This window comes from Salmo trutta, chromosome 22, assembly GCF_901001165.1.
Source record: "Salmo trutta chromosome 22, fSalTru1.1, whole genome shotgun sequence".
NCBI classification, from domain to species: Eukaryota; Metazoa; Chordata; class Actinopteri; order Salmoniformes; family Salmonidae; genus Salmo; species Salmo trutta.
This window is the reverse complement of record NC_042978.1, coordinates 33,117,783-33,134,250: the sequence shown is the minus strand read 5'-3', so window position 1 is coordinate 33,134,250 and position 16,468 is coordinate 33,117,783. Positions and strand designations below refer to the sequence as shown.

General features: G+C 42.3%; 1 protein-coding gene across 1 annotated transcript in view; it reads right to left on the bottom strand.

Moving 5' to 3' along the window:
- The window catches only part of ptprfa (protein tyrosine phosphatase receptor type Fa), a gene marked incomplete in the record, with an annotated part of 146,376 nt that extends 131,331 nt beyond the window's left edge, over positions 1–15,045 (bottom strand). The window contains 3 exon segments of the mRNA XM_029707766.1: positions 5,242–5,352; positions 8,146–8,163; positions 14,861–15,045. Of these exon segments, the coding sequence (XP_029563626.1) occupies positions 5,242–5,352; positions 8,146–8,163; positions 14,861–15,014 (283 nt within the window).
- Positions 15,046–16,468: the final 1,423 nt, after the last annotated feature.

Genomic DNA, 16,468 nt, shown 5'->3' with positions numbered 1-16,468 from the left:
TTACTCTGCCCATTGACTCCTTCTTAGCAGAGCCACTGAGGAGAGCAGAGAGAGGCTGGGTGTGAATACAAACATCACTGACGTCACTGACTCTGAACTAGTCATACACTGAGAGTCAGAGACTCACACGCAAAATGGCCTGACCACAGAGCTATACACTGACCACAGAGCTATACACTGACCAGAGAGCTATACACTGACCACAGAGCTATACACTGACCACAGAGCTATACACTGACCACAGAGCTATACACTGACCAGAGAGCTATACACTGACGACAGAGCTATACACTGACCAGAGAGCTATACACTGACCAGAGAGCTATACACTGACCACAGAGCTATACACTGACCACAGAGCTATACACTGACCACAGAGCTATACACTGACCACAGAGCAATACACTGACCACAGAGCTATACATTGACCACGGAGCTATACACTGACCACAGAGCAATACACTGACCAGAGAGCTATACACTGACCAGAGAGATATACACTGACCACAGAGCTATACACTGACCAGAGAGCTATACACTGACCACAGAGCTATACACTGACCACAGAGCTATACACTGACCAGAGAGCTATACACTGACCACAGAGCTATAGACTGACCACAGAGCTATACACTGACCACAGAGCTATACACTGACCACAGAGCTATACACTGACCAGAGAGCTATACACTGACCACAGAGCTATACACTGACCACAGAGCTATACACTGACCAGAGAGCTATACACTGACCACACAGCTATACACTGACCAGAGAGCTATACACTGACCACAGAGCTATACACTGACCACAGAGCTATACACTGACCAGAGAGCTATACACTGACCACAGAGCAATACACTGACCACAGAGCAATACACTGACCACATACACTGACCAGAGAGCTATACACTGACCACAGAGCTATACACTGACCACAGAGCTATACACTGACCACAGAGCAATACACTGACCACATACACTGACCAGAGAGCTATACACTGACCACAGAGCTATACACTGACCACAGAGCTATACACTGACCACAGAGCTATAGACTGACCACAGAGCTATACACTGACCAGAGAGCTATACACTGACCACAGAGCTATATACTGACCACAGAGCTATACACTGACCACAGAGCTATACACTGACCACAGAGCTATACACTGACCAGAGAGCTATACACTGACCACAGAGCTATACACTGACCACAGAGCTATACACTGACCAGAGAGCTATACACTGACCAGAGAGCTATACACTGACCACAGAGCTATACACTGACCACAGAGCTATACACTGACCAGAGAGCTATACACTGACCAGAGAGCTATACACTGACCACAGAGCTATACACTGACCAGAGAGCTATACACTGACCAGAGAGCTATACACTGACCAGAGAGTACTGTATAGTGTATCTAAAGATGATATGCTTTATAGATGTAGTTCCTTTGTATTAAAGACTGTTTCTAACCTAGATCTATTCACGCACGCACACACGTACACAACGCGCGCGAGCACACACACACACACACACACACACACACACACACACACACACACAGAAAAAAAAGAAAAAAAAGAACACAAATCACACACAAACATGTTTCAGAGAAACTCAGAAAACCCCAAGGCACATGAAACCTTGAGTGAAACTAAGGCAAACCACATACAGACATGAGAAAGCACACAGACAATGGTAGACTTCTTTTTCATAGCAGGATAAGCATTTGTGAAATGAACGCTCCCATATACAGTCTGTGTATATGATACAAGAACACCGGTGATCAGAAAGAAAAAGCTGAGAGAGACAGACAGTATAAAAGGAAGAAGTACAGATTTAGAAGAGAGAGAAGAAAACCATCTCTCTTCACACACACACACACACACACACACACACACACACACACACACACACACACACACACACACACACACACACACACACACACACACACTCTCTATTTCAGGCATCAGAATGTGCAAAGGAAATGACAACCCTGGTAAAGTAGAGCACACACCTGGAGAGACAGGAGTTAGACCCGTTCAGACAAGAACACATTGTACAGATACAGAAACGAGTAAGAAAACAACACACAGGAAAAAGCCTGGTAGTCGCGACCTTAATGACTTCAGTTGTAGGTTTTAGTACAGTGATATTTCAGCACAGCATATAACGTTTTTTTTTTCTCAAATTATTCAACAAAAAAGTAAAACTCCATGGCAACGCATAATGGACTGAGGGATTTCAGTGAAAAATAGAATATGCATCATTTTTTCAGTGTAAGGAACACTTAAAAATACTATTTGCGTTCTCAAAGGTAATTTCTCTCTCCAGGGTGAGATGTAATCTGCTCTCACACACAAATTGCACGCACACATACACATGCACATATTGCAGGATTGTAACATGTGCACAAGCACACACACACACACACAAGCAACCAACTACACAACCTCTTACTCATGCACAGGGCATGTGCAGGCTGATTACAGAACACTCATACATATATTAAATGCCATTCAGCAATCGGACCAATGCTAAATCTGTATATTCCCTGCGACTGCACTCACTCTGCCATGTGGTTCGAGTTAAGGTATGCGTCCCAAATGAAACCCTCTGGTCAAAAGTAGTGCACTATAGAGGGAATAGAGTGTAGGGGATATGGTGGCATTTGGGACATAACCCAGATCAAAAGGGGAGCGCAGCAGGATATAATCTCCTCTATATGTCTTTTATATGAGTTTTCTTCCTTATCACTGAATGGGTCATGTATGTAATCTGGGCAGGTTAGCGTTTACTGTCATGAATCTTGTTCCTGGAGGCAGTTCTGCAGAGTGGTCACTAGCTAGCACAGCCACAAATTCAAACAATTTTAAACCTAACCCTAACCTTAACCACATTGCTAACCCTAATGAACCCTAATGCTTAACCGTAACCTTAAATTAAGACCAAAAAGCTAATTTTTCATGAATTTTTACAATAAATACAATTCTGACTTTGAAGCTGGCCTATTTAAGGGGAAATCGATCAGTTCTGCCTCTAGGACAAGACTCATGAAAATAAACGTCAACCTGCATAATCTGGGGGAATTCACGAGCCGGGTGAATGAGGAGGTTTCCAGGGCTGTGTACAGTACGATTTCACGTTCTGGAACACTCAACTGTACGGAAACGGTACTGAACGACCAGTTGATAAACAGGGAGGGGTTGGGTTGTGGGTTGGGGAATGCTGTCAGCATGGCCACTGCCCTTTAAACACGTAACTCATTGCTTCAAGCCACACATCACCAACCTACCAAACGGGAGAAAACGTACCTCAAAGTCTGTTCAAGAACTTACAAGGACGTTTTGGGAGAAATGTGTCGTTCATTACAAACTGTTCCACAGTGCAACAAACATTCAAGCAAATGGCACGCATGTCAGGTTTCCACATCCATAGGATGTTTCCTGTCTGTATGTCGGAGGTCAATCAGGGGACAATTTACCCAGAAGGCATCTGCTGCAATGCAGGGTAGGACTGCTGCTTTTATGCTGTGGTATAGATGTGGCAGAACCTGAATAATTACAGGTTTTTGGTAGTGAAGTTATCTGAAGTTATCTGAAGAAGTTAGATGGAGGGAACATTATAACATTGACTTAAGAATTATAACTCTGCAAGGAAAACATATTAACCTACTGGAAGCTAGTTAACATTTAATTTGAAGAACAAAGTAATTTATGTGATGCCATGAATTAAGACTTGATTAAGACACTAATTAAGACATATGAAGAAATATTTATTGGATGGAAACGGATAAATGGTAATCTACAACCAATATTGATGTATCAGAATGGTCTCAGTAACATAAGGTGGGAATAACTTCATTATTTGTCCTTAATAAGGAACTTTTTCAATGTGTTTGCAATGAGCACTGTTGAAAACCTATAGGAGTGTCAGAAACATGTAAAAGCGAGGTCATACGGAATCAACTAGAGTTGAGGCATGGAAGTTGCCTTTGAGAAGCTGGTATTGGATGGTGGAATAGTGGCTAATTGAATTATTTGCTGCCAAAAATTCCTCTCTAAAATACCATGGAGGTTCAGTTTGATTTGATCAGCCCTGTTGACTTTGTACTAGAAGAACACAGACTGGCAGTGCACAATTTAGGGAATAGGGTGCCATTTGAGACACAACCATTGAATGAATATCTTGTTGATGTGGGAATTTCCTCCTCTCAGGATAACAGTAACCATCCAGGTGTCTATTGGCCTTGTTTGTATTCCTTCAAGACTGCACATGTACCACCAGCCTATAATAACTCCCTCCACTTTACCAAGCTTGCGTCCCAAATGCCACCCTATTACCTATATAGAGCACTGCTTTTGACCAGAGCCCTATGAGCACTAGTCAAAAGTAGTCCACTTTATAGGGAATATGGTGGCATTTGGGATGCAACCCAAGACAATGTGGTGAAACCACACCTGACCTCCCATTCACCTCTTAAGAGTCAAAACATCCTGCTTCAACTCCTGTGAGGTGAATGGGGTCAAATACCCTAATAACAGGAGACAGTTATTAAAAGTATGCAATCTCCCAGGAGATAAGAGAAAGAAAAAACAATAAAAAATACACCCCCACACAGAGAACAGACAAAACATTTACAGAACAAGAACAGACACAACAGGCATCAACAGGTTAGGCTGAGACCTTCACTGAATGGTTGGCTGGTTCACTGGTTGGTTGACTGGTTTAGTGACTAGTTGACTGGTTAACAGACCAGTTGACTGGTTAGATGCTCTATTATTCCAGTGAAGAAGTAGTTGGTTGACTTGTCAGTTTCCAGCCAGTCAGGTAGTGATTTGAATAGATCCTTGTGGAGAATTTGTATAGCTAAACGGACTCGCTGTGGAGAAGAATGGGTAAGTTGACCAGTTAGTGTAAGCAGGACCGGACTTGCTTCGCCCCCCCCCGGGGCGTTTTATACTGCAATTCTTCACATTGTGCTATCATATGCTATCTGGGGGGGCCCCGACCCTAGCCCTGCATGCCCGTTTGGTAATCCGGCCCTGAGTGTAAACTAACCCCACTCAACTGTTGTGTAGCTGTGGAGTGGGTTAGCTTACACTATCCTTTACCACTTGACCAGCGAGCACTGTGGGAAGTGATAGAATAGAACAGATATGGGTGGATGGGTGGGTGGATGATGCCCACTGTTAGCAGAGACCTGCTCACCCAGGCAGGGTACTTACCTCTCACGTAGAGATTAGCCGGAGCCGAGTAGCGGGTCCCGGCGCTGTTGACCGCCACACACTCGTACTTGCCCTGGTCGGACTCTTCACTGTTCTCTATCTGGAGAGCTCCTGAAGAGAGAGGACAGACTGTCAAGGCTCAGAGTCCACTCAGACGGATAGAACGGGATACAACGCCTGCGTCTCAAATGGCACCCTACTCCCTACATAGTGCACTACTTTTGACCAGAATCTCATGGGTCTTGGTCAAAAGTAGTGCTCTATGTAGGGATTAGGGTGCCATTTGGGACACATACACATACTGATATGTGTGTTCAGACATATACATGAATTCAAACTCACCCATCCGCACACACACCTGTTTTGCCTAAACAAAAACAGAAATAACCAAGCCGACTTGTCATTCATGTACAGTGTACTGTATATCAAAACAACCAACGTTTTGACAACAAGCCCATCCAGCAGACAGATATTTTGGCAACATTGAGAAAGACCAAAGCACAGAGGACATGAGGCTTCCTATAAGGGACCTATATTCTGCAGGAATGATGCAGTAGTATTTTCCTTGAAATACCCATATGTGGTTATTAACAGGAACTGCAGGCCATCCTGGAGATACAGTAAGTCTGGACAGAGGATAAAAGCAAAGCAAAGAATTCAAAGGTGTACAGTAGTTTAAAGGTGAGGAATTGTACACCTGGTGTCTCATAAACAAAAAACATATCTTCTCACTTTCCAACACTAAAGTCAAATACAGGCCTAAGCCATTCTGTGAGTAATGACAATGTCAGTACAGAGACATGGGAATCATTAAGAGTTCTGCTGTTCTTTAACTCTCTCCTCATCACTCTACCAAAGCTTCAGCCTCGCAGATAAACTAGTTACAAATCACTAATCAATTCTACTTTGTTCACCACTGATTAGGTGTTATCACCTGCTCTACTGTTGGTGACAGTGAGGACGGCAACCATTTCTCAAACGGTGAGGAAACAAATGATTCAAAACAGACTAGAAGGTGAAAGACTCCTTCATTTCTACTATAGTCCTCTTTGGCCCCTGTCCTGAACGGAAGACAAATGAAGCCTTGATCAGGAACACAACTTACCTGATTCCTGCTCACTCAGAGTGATCACAATGGTTGATCACTTTCTCTTACCATTTACCAAAGCATACATCCAAGTGTATTTTTATGTACACAACAAACAGTTCTTCATATACAGTAGATTGTTGATTGGTTTAGACAGACAATATGACTGTGTGTCTGGCGGTTAGGTAGAGTGATGCTGTTGACCATGATGTAACACACATCATGCAGGTTGCCATCAGTGATTGGCTGACAGAACATTGATAGAAAAGAAATGTGAGAATATATTTCAGAAGTTAATCCTGAAATGCATCATATGGGATGAGTTTCGTCAGACAAGTTGAGAAATAGAAATAAAAAGAGTGGTGTGGTGACATCCATGTGGATCTGGAGTTAGGTGAGACGGAGGGGCGCCCAGACATATCTTCATCCAGCAGCCGCCATCTTTTATGTCAGTCATCAAGGGGATTCTGGCTGAGATGTGTATACTGATGCTACACATGTCACGTAGACAAACTCATCTACACTCCCACTTGTACACACGCAGGCACACGCAGGCACACACAGGCACACACAGGCACACACAGGCACACACAGGCACACACACACACACACACACACACACACACACACACACACACACACACACACATACTGAGCCCAACACAGGTAAGCCTTTCTTCCCTCCAATATATTTCCTTTCCATATCACAATGCAATTGTGTTAGAATGATAATGAGAGACCTGTTCCATGTACAGTTCTCTTTCCAAGGTCTTAGCATTCTCCCTTCAGGCGGCTTAACTTCGAGACACTTCTAACACCCTATTCCCTATATACATGTAGTGCACTACTTTTGACAAGGGCCCATAGGGCTCTGGCAGGTAGCCAATGCTCTTAACGGCTAGGCTACCTGTTGCCATTAAAAAGCTAATCAAGCAGCTTATTTTATTCTACCTTGTATAAAAGAAGCTAATCAAGCTGCGAGAGGTATATGACGACTTCTCAGTCAAAGAGATGGGCTCTGTCCCAAATGGAACCCTATTCCTTATATAGTGCACTACTTGTGACTTTTGAATAGGGCACTATGTAGGAATATGGTGCCATTGGAGATGCAGCCATGAAGATTCTAGGAGCCCCATAACAAAGAGGTTTGAACTCCACTCTCACTCTGCCCTTGGAGGGCTTAAAGGGAAGTTGAACCTTTAATGATGCAGTCTACTACCTATTCGTTCACCCTGCCTCTGACTACATCCTCTCAGGACAGTGCTCAGACAGGGGTCAGCGTTGATCACCTCTACAACACTTCACTGACTACTAATCACATTAGGTGTCAATCCCACCATACGCTGGGTATGCAAATACAGTCATTTCAGCCTCATCACGGGGAATCTAGGAATATAAAACCTGAAAGAGTGGCCAAGAGATCACCACCTAAACATGGGATAGAGCTGTCATTCAAAATATGAATCATATGTTTTGGAAATCTACAGTTTAAGCAGGTCCCTTATTTTCTTTCTACAACGTTACAGTTTTCTTAGGTGAACAATAAGACGGGCTTAATTTGAATGGGATGTCTAGTAAGGATTTTTAATATTCTTTCTTTGATGTTTGTGTTTTTTAGAGGTGCTATAGACCAGACAGTTTAGAAAAGGTCATGCGCTGAATCAGAGAAGGAGTCCAGCCCGAGAGAGCGAGAAGGACAGAGAACTGGAGATGGGGACATTGTGAGGTGAATGGAGGAGGAAAAGGAGGAGGAGAACGAGGAGGAGGACAGGAAGGATGACATGAGTGGACATTTTTTCTGTACCCAGCATTCTTACCTCTGATTGGTGTACCACCTGGTGAGGTCATTTGAATGCAAATAAGATTAGAGAGAAGCATTAGTACAAAGATGAGAAACAGAGAGAGAGAGAGAGAGAGAGAGAGAGAGAGAGAGAGAGACAGAGAGAGAGAGACAGAGACAGAGAGAGAGAAAAAGAAAGAGAAAGAGAGAAAGAGAGAAAGAGAGAAAGAGAGAAAGAAGAGAAGAAACAGCAGAGTGAAGAAGAGCCTGATTATTGCGTTCCAGTAGCTATTTCTCCCTCAACATGTTAGAATTTAAAAAAAATAAAATCACCTTTTTAATTTCTGGATATAACACACTGTTATGTGTTCTGTTATGTATTATGTTATGTGTTCTGTTATGTGTTCTGTTATGTATTATATTATGTGTTCTGTTATGTATTATGTTATGTGTTCTGTTATGTGTTCTGTTATGTGTTCTGTTATGTGTTCTGTTATGTGTTCTGTTACGTGTTCTGTTATGTGTTCTGTTATGTATTCTGTTACGTATTATGTTATGTGTTCTGTTATGTATTATGTTATGTGTTCTGTTACGTATTATGTTATGTGTTCTGTGATGTGTTCTGTTATGTATTATGTTATGTGTTATGTTATGTGTTCTGTTACATATTATGTTATGTGTTCTGTTATGTGTTCTGTTACGTATTATGTTATGTGTTCTGTGATGTGTTCTGTTATGTATTATGTTATGTGTTCTGTTCTGTATTATGTTATGTGTTATGTTATGTGTTCTGTTATGTATTATGTTATGTGTTATGTTATGTGTTCTGTTACGTATTATGTTATGTGTTCTGTTATGTATTATGTTATGTATTATGTTATGTGTTCTGTTACGTATTATGTTATGTGTTCTGTTACATATTATGTTATGTGTTCTGTTACATATTATGTTATGTGTTCTGTTATGTGTTCTGTTATGTATTATGTTATGTGTTCTGTGATGTGTTCTGTTATGTATTATGTTATGTGTTCTGTTCTGTATTATGTTATGTGTTCTGTTATGTATTATGTTATGTGTTATGTTATGTGTTCTGTTACGTATTATGTTATGTGTTCTGTTATGTATTATGTTATGTGTTCTGTTCTGTATTATGTTATGTATTATGTTATGTGTTCTGTTACGTATTATGTTATGTGTTCTGTTATGTGTTCTGTTATGTATTATGTTATGTGTTCTGTTATGTATTATGTTATGTATTATGTTATGTGTTCTGTTCTGTATTATGTTATGTGTTATGTTATGTGTTCTGTTCTGTATTATGTTATGTGTTCTGTTATGTGTTCTGTTCTGTATTATGTTATGTGTTCTGTTACGTATTATGTTATGTGTTCTGTTACGTCTTATGTTATGTGTTCTGTTATATATTATGTTATGTGTTCTGTTATGTGTTCTGTTATGTGTTCTGTTATGTGGTGTGAGCGTACCAGAGTGGCAACTGACTAAGTAGGTTTTCTGTAATACATAGCTATTGTTCCGAATGCCTATTATATTAATACATGTGACTACTTTTGCTCTGAACTTGCCTGTTTATACAACACACCTGGAGGCTATGTGTTTTAGATGTAGGTGTGCTATAATCCTGACTCTTAATGTTGTGTTTGTCTGGCTATTTGTTTCCTTCCCATGGTTGTTTGTGCTATACACCTGGCTATTTGTGCTACTGAGCTGTCAGTCTGCTATGATCACAAAGCTACTTATTCTCTCCACCTGCTTGTTTGTGTTAACACCTGGTCATCACCATCAGTCTTGAATGGTCTGACCCTCCGTTCAACCAAAATGGATCTGTTTCTGACTGGTACCTTAGGCATTCTGATCATCTCTAGAGACTACGTCTAGACAATCTAACTGATCTGGGGTGTTCAGCTTCCTGTTGTAATAAGGCTAACAGAAACACAGGTTACATACAGCATCTGATGCAATACTAAGAAACCTGTGCCCTGAATACAGTAGGCTAACTTATGATATTGCTGCTTATTAGCATATCGATTAATTCTAATATGACTGAACTAGTTATTTCAGTTACAATACATGTTTAACTATGTGTATCGAATGGCCCATGTAAAATACATGTTTATCAATTATTATATTTTGTGCACCACCCCCTAACTAGCCTTACAAATAATTGGTTGCATTCAGTGATTCACATTCCTGTAGTTGTTAGTACGGGGTCATTTGGGCATATCTTGTCATATGCGACAAATGAGGAGTTGGTTTGGTTACTATACAGATACACACGATCTGGATAATGACTCAAAACCACTATCCACACATTAAACAGGAGCATAGAGGTGGAGGAGAGGTTGAGAGGACGGAAAGCCCCCTAAAAGCTGTGTGTCCCATGTTGATGAGGTCATCAGCAGCTTAAAGAGGACTGGGTCGACACTGAGACCTGCCAGGACAAACATACAGCCTCCATGTACTGAGCTAAGGTTGGTTTTAGTTCAGTATGGATATCACAGGCTTTGTCCATGGCCGATTTCAGAGCAGCATATTCTAGGCAAATTGTGAAAAATAATAGAGCTTTATTATGTTTTCGCAATGTCCTGGATACAGTAGGCAGGTATTCATTTTCCTATATGTTGGAGAAATACATTGGGATTAATGCACAGAAATAGGTTGTTACCTTGGATTTAAGCAGTCCATGCTCTGCCTTCGCAAGGACATAATACTACTGTATATATTTAAGACATTTTATCATGTCGTCATTAACCATATACATATTCATAATAATTAAAGGGTGGCATATTAAACTCAGCTAATTATGTTACTGCTATAGCAGGCTTCAGTGGAGAGAATCACCAATCACCTGGGTTGTGTCCCAGATGGCACTCTGTTCCCTCTACAGTGCGCTACTTTTGACCAGAGACCATAGGGCTTCGGTCAAAAGTAGTGCACTATAATGGGAACAGGGTGTCATATGGGACACAACCCTGGTGAGTCAGGAGGACCCAGGAGAGTTTGAGTGACTGCTCCACATACAGAGCCATGGCCTGCTACTCCAGGAGTATTTACCAGAAAAGGAGAGCTGTTTAGCCAGGTCTAGAGACACTACTCCTCCTCTCCCAGCCCTCTCCTTCCTCCTCCAGGAGTATTTACCAGAAAAGGAGAGCGGTTTAGCCAGGTCTAGAGACACTACTCCTCCTCTCCCAGCCCTCTCCTTCCTCCCTATCAGATCCTCAGGCCAGCAGAGGAGGAGCTGGACAAGCCTATCGATAATTACCGGGAGACAATGACATGTTTAAGGCTGTCCCAAATAGCACTCCATTCCCAACATAGTATACTACTTTTGACCAGAGCCATATGGGCCCTGGAAAAAAGTAGTGCACTAAATAGGGAATAGGGTAGTGCTGAGTGATTAAGCAAAATGTCGGATATTTTTTGTTTCTAAACAACTAATTGACTGATGTCGGTTCAACTTTGAATGCCATTTCGTAATTTTTTTTAAATTTGAGATCAATGCTCATATTGCGCAGTTTCTCTAGAGATAAATCAGATCAAGCCTGAATTGTGTAGTAGGGAGTTGTAGTCTCCAACAGGCCCTTATTTGACATAGTTTAGCGCAGAAAATGTGGTAATTAACTTTGTGCGCCTACTTGTCTGGTCTGTGTGTTCTTTCTTATGCCTGCTATGTTAGGTTAATGTGGGGCAGACACAGAGAGAGAAGAGACAGAAGAATGTGCGATCAAGAGGGATAGAGAGCAGATGCTTCCTGATATATCGCTGCCTGAAAATACATGATCTAAGTGATTGATAGTTGGTATTCAGCAGTCATAAAATTATGCCTTATTTACTTTGAAGAACTACTAAAATAGTGATTTTGTCAGACAGCATAGGCAGCAGCTCTATACAGATGAGATGATGACTTGGAATGAAATAATAAAGTCATCAAATTAAACAAATGAAATTTACACAACTGAAATATTTGATATTTTATAGATAATAAGTGATAAGTGGTAATGGGCAGTCACTAGCATCATGGGACTTTATTAATAGTTTTATTCTGTGTTGTTACATCATTTAACCCACATAATGCATAGTGCATTTCATGTTTTTAAAAGTTATCGAAACCGAAATCGAAAACCGTGATAATTATTTAACAATTGAACCGAAACCGAACCGACATCAAAAAGCACTGATTACTCAGCACTAGAACAGAGTGCCATTTGGGGCTCAGCCTTAGTAGAGGGGGATAGAGCGCTGAGCTCCATTTAGGACTCAGCCTTAGTAGAGGGGGGATAGAGCGCTGAGCTCCATTTAGGACTCAGCCTTAGTAGAGGGGGGATAGAGCGCTGAGCTCAATTTAGGACTCAGTCTTAGTAGAGGGGGGATAGAGCGCTGAGCTCCATTTAGGACTCAGCCTTAGTAGAGGGGGGATAGAGCGCTGAGCTCCATTTAGGACTCAGCCTTAGTAGATTTGGGATAGAGCTCTGAGCTCCATTTAGGACTCAGCCTTAGTAGAGGGGGGATAGAGCTCTGACCTCCATTTAGGCTGTCCCAAATAGTTACAAGATTCGGGATAGAGCTCTGAGCTCCATTTAGGACTCAGCCTTAGTAAAGGGGGGATAGAACTCTGAGCTCCATTTAGGACTCAGCCTTAGTAGAGGGGGGATAGAGCCTTGAGCTCCATTTGGGACTCAGCCTTAGTAGAGGGGGGATAGAGCTTTGAGCTCCATTTGGGACTCAGACTTAGTAGAGGGGGATAGAGCTCTGAGGTCAATTTAAGACTCAGCCTTAGTAGAGGGGGGATAGAGCTCTAAGCTCTATTTAGGACTCAGCCGTAGTAGAGGGGGGATAGAGCTCTGAGCTCCATTACGGACTCAGCCTTAGTAGAGGGAGGATAGAGCTCTGAGCTCCATTAAGGACTCAGCCTTACTAGCTGGGGCATTGAGCTCTGAGCTCCATTAAGGACAGCCTTACTAGCTGGGGCATTGAGCTCTGAGCTCCATTAAGGACTCAGCCTTACTAGCTGGGGCATTGAGCTCTGAGCTCCATTAAGGACTCAGCCTTAGTAGCTGGGGCATTGAGCTCTGAGCTCCATTAAGGACTCAGCCTTAGTAGCTGGGGGATAGCGCTCTGAGCTCCATTAAGGACTCAGCCTTAGTAGCTGGGGGATTGAGCTCTGAGCTCCATTAAGGACTCAGCCTTAGTAGCTGGGGGATTGAGCTCCTTTCCATTCAAAGGACACAGACTGTCTTTCATTTGCCAGCAGTGCAAAGGTCTCAAATTGAAATATGGAGCTATTAGCATTCCTTGATGGATAAAGGTCCTGTAATAGGGATACTAATTTATGAGCAAATGTAATCTCACTAGCGCATAATGAATTGTATTGGAACAAATAAATTGCTTGAATGTCAAGTTGATGGCATGGCACTAGTGCAGCTGTATTTTACTCGGTTCCTCTGACAGACAATTAACCAACGGACAGCTCTTAAAAAACAAACAGAAAAAAGACATATGCCCATCTGTGGTTGACTGCAGTGGGACTATGGATGTTTCCCAAATAGCACCCTATCCCTATATAGTGGAGCATAGGGCTGTGGTCAAAATTAGTGCAATATAAAAGGAATAGGGTGCCATTTGAGAGTCAGACTATGTGTGAGGAGATAGGCAAGCCAGCGCTATGAACCAAATTGAACCAAATTGCAGTGCTGTCATGTTAATAATGCATGGTGGGAGGATCTGTCCTTCACCGGAGGCCCTGCAACTGAGGCCTGCCTGGGAAAATCTTTCAGCTTCCACAGGTTTCAAAGCTACATATAGACTGTGACCCAAATTGCATCCTATTTCCTTTATAGTGTACTACTTTTGACCAGAGCCCTATAATGCACTATAAGCAATAGGGTGTCATTTGCAACACATACCAGAGATATCCTATAGCCTGTCTCTCAGCCTTTCCTTTCTCTGTGTCTCTGTTCAGAGGGGAAGCCTCTAGTTTCTATATTCTATTCTATTCTGCCAGGGGTTCAGGAGTTGAAGCCTAGCTGGAATGCTTTTGGAGGTTGCACTGGGGCTAAGGGTTTAGGGAGTAGGGACCCAGACTCCAACATTTTCATAAACTGTTTTGCCTGTAGGGAGGCCTATGGCACATTGATATGCAAGTTCACAGCTTGGCAGCCACATTACTGGCTAAAGGTACTGTTGGAATAACTGTTGGCCCTGAAATGTTTTCCCTGAAAAGTGACTGTAGAAAAGGGAACAGGCCAATCACTGCAGGTATGCTATGCACAGCTGGACAGCATTGTTGTGGCTCCTTTGACTAAATAAGGTGATAGAGGATGGACCAATGGTTTGCTCTGAGCAGTTGTCATTGGTGCTTGGATCCAGGCCACCTTTCTGAGTTGTTCTGAGTCTGCTAGTTGGTTATAATGTTAAGATGAATGGCTGCCTGCACCTATTGTTGTAGGCGCCATAGGCACAGAACACAGCAGTATTCCCCCTGAGGAGCCGCTGAGGTAATTACAGAGCTTAACTCAGTAAAATGTAATAGAAAACACTTATTGACATCTTTAAAGCTGGAATCCTTAGCGGTGAAACTGCCACATCCGTTTGTGATATTACAACAACAAATAAGTTACTACAAACAATGACCACTGTTTATTCCCCTCGGACATCATTGCACGAGCGGTAGAACAGCAGAACTTGTACTGCAATTGTTTAGCACAGTATGTGTTGACCGTGCAGAGACTCTGTACCTGAGCGGAGCTGTTTGATTCGCCCGTTGCTGCTGTTGATATCTACAGGTAGGAAGTCTTTGAACCAGGAGATCTCTGGGTCAGGGTTGCCACTGGCAGCACACAGCATGGTGGCTGTCCTGGTCTTCTCTACCACCTTCAGCTGGGGACCCATGTCTATGGTGGGGAACCCATGAGGGATCTGGTCCTCTGGAAAGACAGAGAAAGAGTTGTGATGAGTATATATATATATATATATATATATATATATATATATATATATATATATATATATATAAAAAGATGTACAATCTTCATTTGATCACCCTGTTGTTACAGGAAATGCATACTTGTAGTGTATCCGTAGTTTAAAAAGGTTTTGTAATTTCCACTTTAAAATTCAGATTTGATATGCCCTAACAAACAATTTATCAACCCTTACAAAAATGTCCATTCATTATAATCCATACAATAATTCACATTGCCTGTTGCTGCAGGATTACTTTCCTGCTGTGAGAAACTGGTCAAATTAAGATCCTACACCTGTATTCTACAATGCCTATGGTATAAAAAGGTTGAGAAATACTGAGCTAAGGCACCAGTCATCCATTGAATGCACACCCACACGCACACGCACATGCACACGCACACACACACACACACACACACACACACACACACACACACACACACACACACACACACACACACACACACACACACACACACACACACACACACACACACAGCCTGTGACTCCTTCCATCACATCTTGAGATATGAGACCACCCCGGCAGTCAGGGTCTGTGCTCTCCTCGTTGATTGGCCTGTGCATCCCACAACCTTGAGCTGTGGTGAGGTGGTCACCTTTAAAACGTTGTGAAATCCAGCCCTAATGTAAATATCGCTAGGCCAAGGCGGGACTAATCCACCTACGGAATTTCTCGTCATGGATCTGTGGAGAGTGTGAGACGCAATTTCACTCAGGCCGAATTGCATTCAGATAGAGAGAGGGCCCTGCCTGCCCTGCTCCAACTATCTGCAGGGGTAAGTGTGGTCAAAAGCCAGACTGCCAAATTACGGATGAAAATGTAATCAAATCAATCCCTGAAATCCCATTCCACGCTTCCCTTCTTTTCCATCGTGTGTGAAGAGGGGAAAGATACCCCATCTCCAGGTGCTCTAGAAAGCAAGGAAATACATTGGAAGGACCTTGAAATAATTGATCCCAGAAAACTAGTGAAGACAGGACCAGAATCTGTACCAGGCTTGATGTTTTTATCTCAACCTGTTTGATTTGCCTGTTGCTGCTGTTGAAATAAAAACATTACTTGTTCAGAAACAGTATTGTCAATTGAATCCTGTCCCTTTGCCAAGTCTGGTTCTCTGTGTCACAGGTACAGTAATGAACAGTCTTCAACGGGACAAGCTAGAGTACATTAGAGAACAACACTTGCTGGATCAGTGACACTGCAAAAGACATCTGCGACCGCGACGGACAGCAGCCAAGCCTGTATCGATGAGTAAGGTGATGTGACAACAATACTTATGTCCCAAATCGTACCCTATTCCCTATAGTGCAGTATAGGCCCTGGTCAAAAGTAGTGCACTATAAAGGGAAAATGGTAC